We start from the raw sequence: 16,071 nt of genomic DNA, 5'->3' as shown, positions 1-16,071 counted from the left end.
GCTGTTCCTGATATTGGAGTTTACATATTGTAGCCTCTGACAGTTAAGAATTTATCTCCATAAAATCTGTAATGCATTGTAGGAATCACTCAGTGGAATGGCTGCCCTGCGTGCCAGATTAAGATGCGGTATAGATAATAGTAGGCTACCATACAGTTAATGTGAATATCGTCTGTAAACAGTATTCGAAATTAACTGCATCCCAGTATAACGGCGCGTGATTTTTGGATAATCTCTTTCCACCTACTTAAGAAAATGTTAACCGATGTTGCTGGATACGTTGTTGATTTAGTCTGTTAATATTTACAGAGAAGCGTGTCAGTGTACAGCTAATGATGTTACTATAGCTAAACGGATGATCTAACTAGGGTGTAGGCGATAGTTTACTTGGTCAGGATATGTGAAAAAAGTTTAAACTATATACGTGCCATAACTTTTTAACCAGTAGGTGGCTGCATTGTATCTATTTTGCATTTCTCCACAGTCGAGTACGCGAGAACGCCCCCTTTATTTTAAAGAGAAAAAAACTTCTATTCCACCGTCCTGTGAGAAAGATGCAGACACAGAATGTGTCTCCGTACGTTAAATTGTTTGTTGACGGATTTCTTTAGATCGACCTTGAGATTGGGACTAAAGTAGTCCAAAATTAGATGACTGAAGGCAACTGCTAAAGTTGAATATTGTCGGCTACGTTTTGTTTTCTGCTAGGGTATGAAGCGAGTTACAGCGGAGATGGAGAGTTAGTCCCGCGTCTTCTGGGTTAAACTTGGAGCCATGAAGAGACAACCCGGACGGTGAAATATCGCATTGAGTGTAACTTAGCCGGCAAGAGGAGTAAATTTCAGTGAATACTTCGATCACCGGCGTCGGTGTAACAGCGAATTTGGCAACGGAGTCAGCCCGAAGACTCAAATCCTGCAGAAAATTTCTCTTCAAATGGAATATGTGAGGCGTCAGGGCAGGAGAGACTTTCATTTCTGATGCACGACAGTTGATTTGGGGGGGAAAAAGTTCGGAAATTTTACAGGTAACACATCTATGTTTTTTTCCTCAAAAAGAAATACGTGTTATTTTGATCACATAGAAAACTACGACTGCGATTAACGTGTTTTAGAGTTACAGCAATACGGTGCAGTATAAAGTTGCGAGACAGTCTGGTAAGTACTCAATACCACAGCACCGACTGTCAATAGGGACAATATGTAGGCTGTTAGTGACACGGTGACGGTTTATAACTGTATCTTAGTACTAAAGTGATTATTTTACTACACACTTGTTCAGGGTTTAACGTGGTTTCACTGGCAAAGGTAATATGCGGAACCTGAGTAGAACCTCGGGTTTTCTTTGGGTTTCAAGTTCTTCTCACATAGGCCACACAGTGGAATTCGCTGGAAAAAAGAGTACGACAGGAGAACAATATTTCTGTGCCATCAAACATCAGTAAAGTGATCGACCAGTATGCTCAACTTCACTGAAGCTGTGTGGATGTTCTCTTGCTTAGTGTAACTCGTGTTACGACCATATCACACATCCAATCAGTGATCTGGCTGACAAGCTTGTTCGATTGTGATTCTCTTAAAAAAAAAAGAAAAAAAGACTGGAGTTCAAGTGTGACCGGATTATTATTTTTCTCCTTTTCCATGTGAAGATGAATATGGGTACTCTCAAGCTGCTTCTGCTACTCTCATTCTTGTGTCTCCTGCGGAGAAGCAGAGCGGATAAGTCTTCATTTGACGCCATGCTGCCAGAGAGCGCTATGTCCGGTAAGATTCCTGCAAGGCCACATGTCTTGTTTTTTGTTTTTTGTTTTTTTTTTGCTAGCTAAAAGTGTCAGGACAATCCATTTAAAGAGTGCTACATTCCTGTGCAAGACTTTAAGTTGTTAAATAGCACTTTAGTGTTTTTTCCAGTCCTGCTCCTATTCCTGAAGCCGCACACCTCCGCTCAGTCTCCCCTCACGGCTGTAACATCGGACTCAGCGTAATCAAAGACTTGATCTGTCGCTGATGAGTTGAATCAGGTGTGTTAGATGAGAGAGAGAGAAAGAGAGGGAGAGGTCTTAAATGGACAGCGCTGGCAGCCGTCTTGGAGTAGGGCTGGAAAACACGGTTTCACATAATAAGAATCACACTAAACGCACAGCCTCATGATGAGTAGGCTACCGAGTATAAAAAAAGGCCTCGCGTGTACCTGCAAATCAGTAAGCGCGGCGGCAACCATGATAAGCCATCTTTTGTGGTGGTGTGTTGTTTTTTTTTTTTTCCTCAGTAAGCACTGAACTGATTCAACAGCACCTTATCGCCTACCTTATTCTTGTTAATAAAAAAACACCACAGCTGGTTTAAACCCACATAGCAAACTCACGGAATCACGCGAACTGTCGTAACAGGGCTCGGCTATTAACTGAGATGGTTGTGTGCTCACATAACCGATTTGCTAGCATTAGGCCATCTGTCATCCGCGCTGGGTTTGCTGGCGGCTGTGAAGCTTTCAGCTGGAACGTTTATACTGGGCACTTAAGGGTTTTTTTTTCTTTTTTTCCTGTTACTGTAAGATCCACGTGTCTTTCGGTGCTTAGCTTGTCCTTGTAAACTTTGGCTAATGGCTACTTCAGATCTCAAGAGTCTCATCTGAATAGTGTCTCAGAGAGAGAGAGAGAGAGCGCGTGGTGACCCAAGTTCTAAGACTGTTCTAGAGAGAGAGAAAGAAAGAGAGAGAGATTGAAGTCGTTCTCTGATGACATGACGACTTACTATTGCTTCATTCATTGTTAAGAAACTTTGTCGGATTGGCTTCTTTAAATGTCATTGTGTATATTTCACTATGAGGAATAATGAGTTAGCTTGTAGATGTGATAGCTATCTACTGATAGCATCTGTGAGGGAACATTACGGCCATATTAAGGGGTGGATTAGACTCTCAACAGTGAACACTTTGGTCTGAGAGAAGGGACTGTTAGATTAACTGTCATGTAGGACTACAGTCATGTCCTTCAGCCCGTTTGAACCAGTGCTTCCTGAGCAGGTATCTCTATTTACTCGAGCACTGTTAGCCCTTCAGAATGGAGGGAAATTAGGTTAGAAACCGACTTCAAGTAAATGCAAAAGCTTTGATGTTAAACGTGGGCGGTGGGCCTCAAAAGCAAGCACCTGCTTCCTCCCACATGAATGAAGCCAACCCCCAAAACGTTTTTACGTGATTAGGTTCTCTGTTATCATCAAACAACATGACAAACGACCATTATACTATTTGCTCGGTTTCACCCATAATTTGTCAGGAGGTGTGCGCTTTGACAACGCTTCAGACAGGCCAAGAGCGGGATCGCAATGCCTTCTCGCACGATAATTAATTAAACCTTGGAGTCACAGGTACATGACAAATCTCTGTGTTCGTGCCTTTACCGGTCACCCACAGCAGCGGTATGTTCTGGGTGTGCCACTCAAGAGAGACACTCACTCTGTGGTGGTCTGGCCGTACTTATATCTATCGTTAATTTCGACGCTCTCGTCTTGAAATGGCGATTACTTTAAAGGTAATGCCCACATAAACGTCCACAGCGCTAAGAGCGCCGCACTCAGCCGATTCCCGCCGCTATGGTGGTACTAACATTTACAACAACACTGTGCGAATAGGTCTGGATCACATCACGGTTCACTTTATGGGTTTCATTGGCCTAAAAAGTATGATCAAAGCTGTTTTAAGAAAGCACCACATTGGTTTAGTAAACGATCTAAATGAGAAATCAAACACCATTCTAAAATGGCATCTTTTTGATGACGAGAAGAGACAGCGCACCAAGGCAGCGGGGAAACAGCTAATGGAGTTTTAGAAAGGACTGAAAACGACACTTGTTTTCTGTTTTATGAACACAGAGAGTCATTGGAGAGTAAGACGTGGTTATTTCAGTGTTTACTTTTCCCCTCGTTATGATTCATAAAAATCCTAACGTCAAACACTCCTGATAAAAAATAAATAAATAAATAAAAGCCGAGACGTCTCTGAACGCGTGTGCGCGGGCGTGTGATTGGACCGTCCTTCACATCTCCCTCAAATCTTCATGTAGTGAAATCCTTATTTTGACCTCATGAACGAAAAACAAACAAACAAAACAAACAAAAACAGTAACTTCAGTAGGGGGAATTCATTGAGGAAACATTCTTTTCATTTTGTCTCATATCGGGGCCTGAGTTTTAGGATGAACCCTCTTCCCACGCTAGGCGTGTGAGCTCCAAATGCCGATTATCAGCAGCCTTGGCTCGCGCGTCATTCTCTCAGCATCTGTGTGTCAGCTCGAACGGTTGGTTCAGAACGGAATAGTCTGGAATGATTCCTGCTGGAATCATGCGAAGATGTAGGCTAGTGAAGTCTTCAGTGGTCTAACTGGGTCTCATAACTGCTGGTGCTGTGTTGTGTTAAATATTGTGGCCGTTTTTGATTAGTAGAGGCACTGTGGTAAATATTGTCACAGTGGTTTGATTGGTGATGCTGTTGTTTATGTCTTTGCTATTGGGAGGAAGTGTGTGTGTGTGTGTGGCCCTGTGGTCCTGAGTATTTGCATCTGCTTGTGTGTGTGTGCGTGTGTGTGTGTGTGTCCGGAATCATGTGGAGAGCATTAGACTGACTTGTCAAAACAATATGCTCTGTAAATCCTCACAGCGGTAAAACCTCCGCTTGCCTGCTTAGATCTTTACAAAGGCCCTGCCAATTAGAAAGTCTCTGTCACGCCTCTCACCCCCCCCCCCCCCCCCCCCCCCCACCATCTCTCTCACCCCATCCCTCTCTCTCAATTTCTTCCCCCTCCTTCTCTCTTTCTCTTTTCTTTGGTTTTAAAGGTACTTAAAAAGGTTCTATCTCTCCATCTGACCGGCTCCTCTTTCTTATCTTGTTCTGTTCCAGTATCCCATTCTCTCTCCCTGTATCTCCTCATCTGTCTGTGTCTCCCTGTAACGTTTGTGTACAAGTATATGCCCCGTATCGGGGTTCTTGATCTCTCTCACTCTTCCTGTCTGTCTGTTTCCTGTCTTTCTCTCCTATCACCGTGGAAATGCGGCCACCATACATTTAAAAATGAACTTGAAACCTTTTGAGAAGATGTTAAGCCCACTGAACTTTGGTTAATGTATTTAAACTATGATCCTTAAAGTAATATTTCAGTAAGCACCTTTCACACTCTCCATGATAAAACAATACTGCACCACAAAATCCACTACACAGAATAAATAACTGTATAACCATTTATGACAGTGAGTGGAAATTTTTATATATAAATATTAACATATTGACATTTGTTATGGTAGATAGACCACGTTAAAAGGTAGTTATATAAGTAATGGTCACTCAGGGTTTCAGAGGTGTGTGTGTGTGTGTAAAAGTGTGTAGAAAACAGCATGTTGATTATTTTAATGGAGTGTGTGTATGCAGGTGCACAATGTATGTACACACACTGAGATCCACTGTGGTTTGTGTGTGTGTGTGTGCGCGCGCATGCGCACTCCTTAAGTTGGTCTGGCTGCTTGCCTGAATGGTTATGTTTATGCCTTAGTTGGAATAAAACACAGGACTGTGAGAAACGTAATTTCCTTGTCTCTGTCCGTGTTCAAACAAGCCCTGTTTTACACGTTCTCTGTGACCTCTCTTAACCGCAGCGTCTCTACGCAGAATCGCTCTGGTTGCTCAGATCTGAGCATACACATTGGACCATAGATCTGACTGTGGGATAACCCTCAAATTCAAACAAACTCAGTCCCACTCCCCTTGACCCCCCCCCCCCCCCACCCCCCTCCCCTCCCTCCAGTAACCCCCCAACCGCAGCTGTGCAGAATCTCAGGCTATAAATAGTCGCAGAGAGAGTCGCTTTGTGGTTTTGGGCTCAGTAATATTAGAGAGTTTATTAACTTCAACCCCTCGAAGTTTGTCCCTCACTCACTCACTCACTCACTCTCATTCACTCACTCTCTCTCATTCACACATTCACTCACTCACATAAACGTTCTCTAACCATCTCGCTCCCACACACACTCATAGACACACTCTGACACACACTGACTCACTCAGTCACACACCCTGTAACATACACTCACTCCCTCACTCACTCTCGTATCCTCCGTCACCGATGCCAGCCGCAGACATGGCTCAGGAAGGCTTATGATTCGTACTGGGACCTCTCACCTTTTTTTTTTTTTGCTTTGTTCTTATACTGGGGAGCACGCAGTCCCGAGGTGAGCAGGCTGTGTGTTAAAGTTCTCTTGATCTCTGGAGCACATATTTGGGAAGCTGGCACACGTATGCCGAATGCATAACATCCCCCTGCTGACTGAACCCTGCTCTGTGTGATTGACAAATGATGGAGCTCTGTTCTTACAGCTTGACATTGTGAACGTTCTAGCTCTTAATTAAAATTACTCTCAGATGACGTTTTACATCAAAATGATTTCCGGTCTCGTGTGTTTCTAATGCGATTAAAATAAAAGGTAACCGTGGTGACATATACTGAGGTACAAGGCAAAAATGTTTAAAAAAAAAAAAAAAAAATCTTAACTGCAAAGTCATTCAGCTTGTAATTTTATCTCAATAAACCCTGAAAAGTTGGGCCTAAAGTTTGGCGTTTACTGCTGTCAGTAAAAAGTAACTTAAGCCGATGTAACTGTTTTGCGCAAATATAAACAACAACAGTCTTGAATTGAATATCGTGCATTGCATCAATGAACACCGATATACAGCTAATAGTCTGTAACAGTCCTGTCAGCATCAGAGCTGAAACTAATGGCTGGAAACTGTATGGTCATATATCAGAATTTCAGCTCCTTCTCTCTCTCTCTCTCTCTCCCTCTTCCTCTCCCTCTTCCTCTCCCTCTCCCTCTCTCTCTCCCTCTCTCTCTCTCTCTCTCTCTCTCTCTCCCTGGTTATCTCAGAGCTGTGTGTTATAGATGAACTGCTGTGTCAGGATGAGAATGCCTTGCTGAGTTTCCTGGCCCTGCGGAGCATTCACAGAGACATGGATGACGACGCAGATGGCAGCGTGGACGTGATGGAAACAGACGGAGTGAGTTGGCGCTGCATTCTGGGAAACGCGGTCTGTGGTCTGGAGGTGTTGAGACAGTGCGGCGTGTTTTTTAACCTGTCTGCAGAGACGGAAGACGTGCTTGTTCTTCTGTCTCCTTTACTTACTGCACCGTTATAACAGAACACACAGTAAGAGATAATCACAGTGGAAAACTGATACATAATTAACATAGCCTCAGACAGACCCAGCAGTGAAATATGTTGTACTTGTCGTAGACAACGTTGTTTTAAACCAGTGTTGAGATCCCAGTAGGCAGCGCATGTTTAATGAATGAAAGGCTATGAAGGCAAAAAATGACAATGTTTTAGAACAACCTCAGATTGCTTTTCCTACATCAAAAATGCAAGTTCGCCAAGTTTCAAAATGGCTCATGTGGTTCATCTGTTCTATGACTCCCATCTTTATGCATGCTGCCATACTCTTGGTTGTAGAGAGTATTGTGTTTTGGTGCAAGGTTGGTGGTTTTAGGCGGCCTTTTAAGCTTTGCAGGAGAGAAAAAAAAAAAAGAAGTTTGTGAAAGTGCTATCTAGTATTCAGTGCCAACCTGAACCCATGAGATTTGGCCAGCTGTGTGAAATCTCCATTCACTGTGTAAATGCGTAATCACTCTGCTGACTGAACGCTGAACTTCAAGGTCAAGGTCAAGGTCGTCATGCTGTACTGTGGTGGTCAGTTTTCTCCTGGGTACTCTGTGGTCTACTCCCCAGAACCTTAAACCAGATGCGTCTGTACTTTCTCTTTCTCTCTCTCTCTCTCTCGCCCTCTTCAGTCTCTTAGATTCAGTTGGTGTTGTAATCTTCCTCTGTAAGAAATAAACATGTCATTGTTACTGAATACAGGCCAAAAGGGTGGTCTGTATACCCTGACATGAAGTGGAGGAGTTCAAGGGTCGATTTTATAGCAGTTATCTCCACGTTGTATTTTGCTTTCCTCACTGATACTTTTCAAATAACTGAACAACTTCCCCACAAAGCAGTGTTTTACTTCAGAGATTCGCAAGGTTGTTGAATTGTCCCAGTTTCAACCGCAAAATATTATTCCAGTTTTGGTAACTTAGCAACCAGTCGGCGACCATAAACGGAGCCGTTTGCCGCCTCGCCGCGTGTGGGCTGCATTCCATTCCGAGTGATGTGATTAGGCCTGAAACAGTGGCCATTAATCAGACTGGGCTGTTCAGCTTTGCTGTGAAAGATGCAATGAAGTGGTAACTTTCACTGGGGCTGCGTTGGATGAAAGATAAAGGACTTTTGGAGGACGTCGCTAAGCCGAACGTGCGTTCGTCGTTTCGTCCACATGTCTGGAACGCTGGGGGGGGTTTGACCTCATGCCAAATGTTGACTGTCGATAGTCACACCTGTCCCACGGTCAGTAAGTGAAAAGGCGATTGTGAATTAGGTCACTCTAAGGTCAGTTTGAGATCACTTTAAAACCAGTTTGATATCACTTTAAAACCAGTTTAAGATCACTTTAAAACCAGTTTAAGATCACTTTAAAACCAGTGTAAGATCAGTCCCATGTTAATTTTTAGTTCTCTTCTTTTCTTCTGTCACTTTGCAGCAAGGATAACCCTCATGGCCGAGAACAATGTGTGTGTGTGTGTGTGTGTGTGTGTGTGTTTTAACCAAGTCCTCAAGGCCTGTCCTGCCCCAGTAATTTGCTTGGTCCCTGCGCTGGACACTTGATTCTATTGATCCACCACCTGCTTGTTAGCTGATTGGCTAATTCAGTTCAGTTGCAGTTGTGCAGGGCTGATACAGTAATCCACAGGGAAAGAACACTTCATGTCTAGACTTTGCTATGTAAAAAGAAACTGTAAAAAGAAACAAGGGGGTGGGTAGCAAAAACACTCAAGCATAGGAGCAAAATAACGGTGTGAAACGGTAAGTGTTGAAATTACAGGGACACAGTCGCAGACTGACCTAGTGCAGAAGATGTGATATGAGTGTGTGATATGAGTGTGTGATATGAGTGTGTGATATGAGTGTGTGAGATGTGTTTCCTCAGCTGGACAGAGCATACTCAGACTATGCCCTTCTCACCTTTACGTGGACTGTGTTCTGTGTTTGTCATTTCAGTTTCTCCGGAAGGATCTCAAATACAACGACCCCAAAGCCAAGCACAACAGCTTCCATAGGACAGACTTGCTGATCACTGTGGAGGACATGTGGAATACGTGGAGAACCTCTGAAGGTTTGAATCTGACTCAGCGCTAGGTGTTAGCGCTGCGGTGTCTATGCTGTGCTAGCGATATAGCTTCCATTGGGTGTTAGCGCCGTAGCTTCTGCCCTGTATGAGTGGCGTATCGTCTGTCCTGTGTTAGCGCTATCTCTCCTGAGTAAGTGCAGTTGTATCGCTCCTGTTAGCACTTCGTCCTGTGTTAGCTGTGTTTGCGTGAGGCCTGTGTTAGCTACGTAGCACCTCTTCCTGTCGTAGTAGCGCTGTAGCACACTGCTGTGCACTGTGTTGGCTCTAAAGTGTGTTTGTGAATGTAATCTGCGTAGCTTTTGCCCCACATTACCTCTGTGTTCTCTCAGTTGACAAGCCTGTTTCGTACGGTGACTGATCTGAACCCCCGAGAGGGCTTTGGTCTCCCGAACTTCTCATTCTCATTGCTCGACTGATCGGGCGGGAGAATCATGCGCGCTGACAGCTGCCGATCCCCCCGGCTTATTTTCGCAGAAGTGAAATTTTCCTGGCGGTTATCAAGATGGGGGCCTACAAAGACCACTCAACGGCCAAAATGTTTGTTAAATCTGCCTCTGTGTATCTCTGGCCAGAGGTCAGTGCCCACAGATCTTTTTGACGTCCCAAATATTTACCCTGGTTTTAAAAGACTCTTATATTTCTATGGGCCACTCATGATTGGGCACAGAGGACAGTGCGATGCTCTTTCGATACACTTGTACACTGTTCCTGGAGTTCTTGTAGGAACTGTCCTGGAGAAAAAGAGATGTCCGCTCTTCCAAATCCTGGCATTAAATTCCCGTGGCTGATTCAGAGCGTGTCCGCCCCTCGGTAATTCAGGGGAGGAGGCACACGGGTATTCCTTCAGAATGAGCCAAAAATATCAAGGAGATATCAAGGAGATCTGGGATTCTTGCAGCGCACCTCATAACTTCACCTCAGCTTCATGACTTTATTTAGATGGGTTGTCCTGTGTCGTAACCGAACTTCAATAACTCAAAAGCTTTCCAAAAAAAAAAGTATTCCCTGAACAGGAAATGGAGCGAGGCTTCAGGGTTCTGTCAGGATAAAGCAAATAACTCTGTGTCCGTGTGTGTGTGTGTGTGTGTGCGTGTGTAAAACAGTATATAACTGGACTGTGGTGGAAGTTGAAGAGTGGCTGATTAACTATGTGGAGTTGCCTTCGTACGTGGAGTCTCTTAGAAGGAACGACATCAGTGGAAAAGCCCTGCCGAGGTAAGAGCATCCTGTTCTCTCTCGTTTTCTCTCTCTCTCTCTCTTCCTCACACACACACGTACACACACAGTCTCACACTCCGTCTCTCTCTGCGTCTGTCACTGTCTGGTCCTCTGTGCTTTTAATTCTTGACTCTAGATACTCTTAACACTCATCTCTGTCCTCATGCTCTGCTCCAGCTCAGTTTCTCCTCTGTGCTCCTCTACCCTAACCTCATGCCCATGTTACGCTCCGACGTCATGCCCATGTTACTCCTCCCTGACAGACTGGCAGTGAAGAACGCCACCTTGACCTTGTCCGTACTGAAGATCATGGACCGCAGCCACGCCCAGAAGCTCCAGCTCAAAGCCCTGGACACGGTTCTGTTCGGGCCCCCTCTGAGTGAGTGTTTCGCTGTTACATCACAGGGGATTACCGCAGACCCCGCCTGTTACGCGTCAGCAGCGCGGCTGTTTATACGAACAGTCGCCCGACCGGGTTAACTCGCGCTCCAACCAAAACTCGCGACGTTCCAGAATGTTCTCAGCGTGTTTAGCATTTCTCATATAAAGAAGATTCAAAGTTCTCAGAGGGGCTTGTGTTCTGGAGAGGGTGATGAGATGGGAAGAGCAGGTATGAAAGTGGATATGAGACACGACACACATATACACACACACACACACACGCCAGACACAGGAAATCTCTTTTATGAGTGTGCTGGCACTCAAAGACAATACACACATAGTTACACACACACACACACACACACACACACACACACATACCTTTCATCCAACTGACTGCCAGTGTTTGAGGTCAAGTGAGTATTTGGTGGCTGTTGTTTAGAAATAGCCGTATGTGCTAATACTGCAGGAGACATGAGCGTGTGTGTGGCGTGTCTCGTTACAGTCAGTGGTTACAGAGGAACGCCGAAGCACAGCTGACGAAACACAGGAGGGCGCAGAGAGAGAGAGAGAGAGAGAGAGGAACAGAGAGAGAGAGATGTTTTGATAAAGGAGAGAGAGGAACAGGGAGATGGAGAGGACAGTTTCTGTGATGCGTGGTGAGATGAGACAGTGAGGGATAACCAGAAAGCAAGAGAGAGAGAGGGATAAAGAGAGAGAAACCAGTTTGTGGATAAACCAGTTCTCCTCTGTGATGAGTTTAAGTCACCCGTGCTATTTAAATGGTGACTTAGCACTTAGTCTTAAAATGTCAGGGCATGTCCTGTGAGTCTGTCCAGTGTTACTGCTGACAGTGTGTACCTGTAGTCTGAGTGAAATGGGAGTCTAATGGCAGCCGGCTCTTCATCTGATTAATGCTGCTCTTGTAGTTTGGCTGCACTCCTACTCCTGCTACCCAATGCACTCAACATCCCGTGTTTGCCACCAGAAAAGTGAATCCGGTTAGACCAGACCCAGCTATTTCCAGTGAACAGGAGGCTCCCTCTGTCTCTGCGTTCTGATTGGTTGGCCCTGCTAGACTTAAATATGAGGCTCCTCCTCCACCCCCCCCCCCCCCCCCCCCCGCCCCTCCAAATAACTAATGCAGAGATGATGCAAATTCACTCAGCGGTGATCTGCAGTCAGAGTCAGAAAAAAGTTAAGAGACTTAATCCATATGATCCCTCTCATGTAACGTGGGATTATACTGAATGAATAGCTATACCCTGCATAAACATACACATGCTATATAAAGAGACGTCATGCGTGTTAGCGGTTACATTTTAATTGATGGTGAAAACCTACAAAAGATGTAAGCACTGAATAAAGTCCTGCTGGTGTTGGTGTTTGTTTGCTTGTTTTTTTTTTTTTTTTTATCTTCCGGTTATGCCTTAAATCTTGGAAAGACAGTCCGCCACTGGATACTCAATTCTAGTTTCAGGGGGGGTTTCAGGGGTCGTGGGTCAAAGTTCAGAGAATCAGTTACTTTCGTCTCTTGTTTAAATATCACGCCGGTATCCAGTGTCCGTCTCTCAGGTCACTCCTCTCGACAGGATGTGACCAGAGAAATTCTAGACCCAAATAGCATCCGTTAATCCATCCGTCTTAAGCTCTCTCTCTCTCTCTCCAGTGCCCTACTAAGAAAAAAAAGAGAGAGAGAAAATAGAGAGAGAGAGAAAGCTGTTGCATTTCCCACAGTGCTGGTGTGGTTAATAGAAAGCAAGTTTTAGACGGATGATGGATGTGACAGTTGGAGAGAGCGGCAGGAGCTTTCGGGGAGTTCCCTCACCCAGTGTTTGGATGAACGGCACTCTTTTGTTGTGTTGCACTGCATGTGAAAACGGGTCATTCAAGACATACACAACCAAACCAGATCATATGCGGTGTTGTTTTCAAAATAAGACAAAAAGTCAATTTGCTTCGGAATGCGTGCGTGTGTGCGTGTGTGTGTGTGATCCTACTATTAAAATGAATTGAAAACGATCAAAAGAAGTTCACATTTTTTATATGTACTTCTGAAAAATATGAAAGTATTGAAAGAATGTTATTCCTTGCCAGTGCCACTCAAGTTAGTTCATAAGAAACATACGATCTAACATCTAAATACTGTCAACAATGAGGAAGCTCACAGGACAGCTGGTGGTTAGCTATCCTAGCATTTCACCAGCGTTTGTTTATGTATGACTAGCCTGAAACTGCAGACATGAAGTATTGTCATGGCTTTATTTCTTTCAAATTTGTGATTTTCGACAGAAAAAAAATAAAATAAAGTTTATTGCCTCTCCCGTAGGAGCAGTAACTCCCTGGTCAGGTTTGACGTGTCTGAGCGCATCAATGTGAACGAACATGTTAAGATGAGATCACTGAAATTTCCAAGAACTGAATCAAGTTATGAAAATGCAGAAGCATACAGTACTCGTCTGTGTCGTTTTAAAAGTATCGATTAAATCTGAATTTTCCAAGTGTAACGGACGGAAAGAAAGAAAGAGAAAGAGAAAAAGAAAAACATTTCCACTGCATGTGTCAGAGGGAAATCCCTCGTCAACTGGGTTGTAAAATTCAGTTGGTGATGACATTAACCCTTTCAGCTCTGTAACGTTTCTCTAGAGCCCAGCAAGTGGAACACCAACGCTTTAATCTGCCATGACATCAGTAACTCTCACCCTCTAACAAAAAACACGATATTTATGTGTTTATTTAGGAGTCAGATATCGTGTGTGTGTGTGTGAGCTAGAACATATGTAGAGATCAAGTCCATGTGTGTATTTGGGTTAATCTGCTGATTTTCCCCTGTCTCTTCTTTAACACACCAACTGAGAACACGACACAGTATAGTGGAGTGTGAATTACGCCGTGGAAGTTATGTCTGTGAGAATGTGCTTAGAAACATATGAAGTGCATGAATCGTATTCAATATCTTATTCTCTCTCTCTGTCTCTCTCTCTCTCTCTCTCTCTGTGTCTCGCTCTCAGTGGGCAGAGACAGTCAGCTGAAGGACTTTGTGTTGGTGGTGTCTATCGTGATTGGACTGGCTGGTTGCTGGTTTGCCTACATGCAGAGTCGGAAGTCTAAAGACCACATGCAGAAGATGATGAAAGACCTGGAGAGTCTTCAGAGAGCCGAGGAGAGTCTGTCGGACCTACAGCAGAAGTGAGTGGCTTTGACTGACTGTCAGAAACAAAGCATCTAAAAGCCCCGCCCCGCCCCGCTCCGTTCCGACCTGGTCCGGGCTTTTCTGGCCCGTGGTTCTGTCAGCGCAGTCTGAGTAGAACAGGGTTCAGATGGCCCCTGTTGAGAGTGTTTTCTTCCATCTCAAAAGAACTTTTTTTTTTTTTTTGGTTCATCTTAGTGGAGGGGGAAAAAAGAGGTTAAAAGGGTCGTTGGGGAATGTTTAGTCAAACAACGAACACGTTTACACACAGATCAAACGAACACGTTTACACACAGATCAATATTCTGATCTTGTGCAGAACGTTCAAACATTCCCGAGTTTTCTGCTCACAACACTTCTGATGTAAACTCTTTATTCCCAAAAGCCCACTCCGGAAAAGAGGTCGTTCTGATTTGAAAAAAAGCGGAATACGATTGGTGAAGCGCCTCCAGTGACTGAACTACAGGGCGTTACGTCACTGTCAGCAGTGCAATGCCAGGTGCAAACGTAGGCCTACAAATTTCCATGGGAATGCTCCTTTACTGGGACCCGGACCTTAAATTAAAGAAAATGCACCCCACTCACAAAGCCTCCATTTTTGGAGTGTTACTACAGTTTTGCTTTTTTGCATTTTGCCCACTTTAGCATTAGTGTGAAGACAAAAAAAAAAACAGCAGTGCACAATGCATTTTCTGCCTGTAATGGCGGGGACGTCGGCTGAACACGAAAGCAACACCAGCAGTCGACACGAATAAAAAAGTTTTGTTAATGTCGCAGGGCACGTAAACGACATCCTCAGAAAAACGTCATCTACACAAGAGTCTCGATTAGGAAAGTAAAGTCTGTCTGAGCACGTTCGGAGTTCCCAGAAGAGTTCTAGGAGTTCTGGTCCCAGTTGGTCTGGTCCTGGTAGTACTGTTAGTGTTGATGGATCTTTCCCGTGGCGTTTCACGGACCGGTGGTTCCTCACGGTGACTCTCTGATTGCTCCCACTCATAAAGATAAAGTTTACCTCTTAAAACACGACTTGTAAAAACCGCCATATCTCACGGCTGTGATTCATCGGCCGGTTTTAATTGTTGCTATGGAGACATCCGACCTTCCGCTTGGGTAACACGACACCGGGGAGTGAGTGATGGGGTTTAGCTGAGCTGCCATGTGTGAGGGTTATTAGCACAGCCTTAGAGCTGTGGTCTGGTCACCACATTCTCTCTCTCTCTCTCTCTCAGTCTCTCTCATTCTCTCTCTCTCTCTCTCTCTCTCTCTCTCTCTCTCTCTCTCTCTCTCTCTCTCTCTCTCTCTCTCTCTCTCTCTCTCAGTCCTCTCTCATTCTTTCTCTCTCTCTCTCTCTCTCTCTCTCTCTCTCTCTCTCTCTCTCTCTCTCTCTCTCTCTCTCATTCTCTCTCTCTCTCTGTCTCTCTCTCTCTCTCCTCTCTCTCTCCCTCTCTCTCTCTGTCTCTCCCCGTGTTTGCGTCATTAACACCGACCTGCAAATGCCAACATCATACCCATATGTAGGCCTGTACAAATTCTTTAATGCAGATACCCCCCCCCACACACACACACAGACTGCTGAATACTTCAGAGGACAGTGGTTTGTGCTGGTTGATAATGAGATTATAACCTCGAGATTCTTAATGCCAACAGGTGGGCAACACATAGAGATCCAGAGGAAGGTTGTTCCCACACACAGATTTATTTAGTAAGTTAAATCATGTAGGAAATACCACGCAATTCTGTATTACATTTTGTATTACCTCTTGTCTGACAATCTGTACGTTTAAAGCCTCTGCTCTGGTAGAGCGACCTCAGTTTACGCTCTTATTGCCAGAAGAAAAGTTATTTTTACCTCTTTTCTGTGGACACAGTAGTTCTCTAAACAGTTTAGCATTGTCTTGCGGTTTTTTGTTTCTAAATGTGGAGGGTTTTTCCCGTGGAAGTTGGACTGTTTAAGTGTGTGAGTGTGTGTGTGTGTGTACGCGCGCGCGTGTGTGTGAGTGTGTGAGTGTGTGTG

The 16,071-nt window shown here is 44.5% G+C and overlaps 1 protein-coding gene across 1 annotated transcript in view; it reads left to right on the top strand.

Annotated features, from left to right (window-relative positions):
- The first annotated feature begins 1,648 nt into the window (after nucleotides 1-1,648).
- stim1b (stromal interaction molecule 1b) overlaps nucleotides 1,649-16,071 on the top strand; it is a 24,066-nt gene continuing 9,643 nt past the window's right edge. Inside the window, exons 1-6 of the mRNA XM_030793598.1 lie at nucleotides 1,649-1,763; nucleotides 6,912-7,042; nucleotides 9,139-9,253; nucleotides 10,372-10,483; nucleotides 10,750-10,865; nucleotides 13,879-14,056. Coding sequence (XP_030649458.1) covers nucleotides 1,649-1,763; nucleotides 6,912-7,042; nucleotides 9,139-9,253; nucleotides 10,372-10,483; nucleotides 10,750-10,865; nucleotides 13,879-14,056 — 767 coding nt within the window. The remainder of the gene's footprint in view (nucleotides 1,764-6,911; nucleotides 7,043-9,138; nucleotides 9,254-10,371; nucleotides 10,484-10,749; nucleotides 10,866-13,878; nucleotides 14,057-16,071) is intronic.

This window comes from Chanos chanos, chromosome 16 (genome assembly GCF_902362185.1).
Source record: "Chanos chanos chromosome 16, fChaCha1.1, whole genome shotgun sequence".
NCBI classification, from domain to species: Eukaryota; Metazoa; Chordata; class Actinopteri; order Gonorynchiformes; family Chanidae; genus Chanos; species Chanos chanos.
Note: the sequence above shows the minus strand (reverse complement) of the source record. Positions and strands in the feature narration are given on the sequence as shown.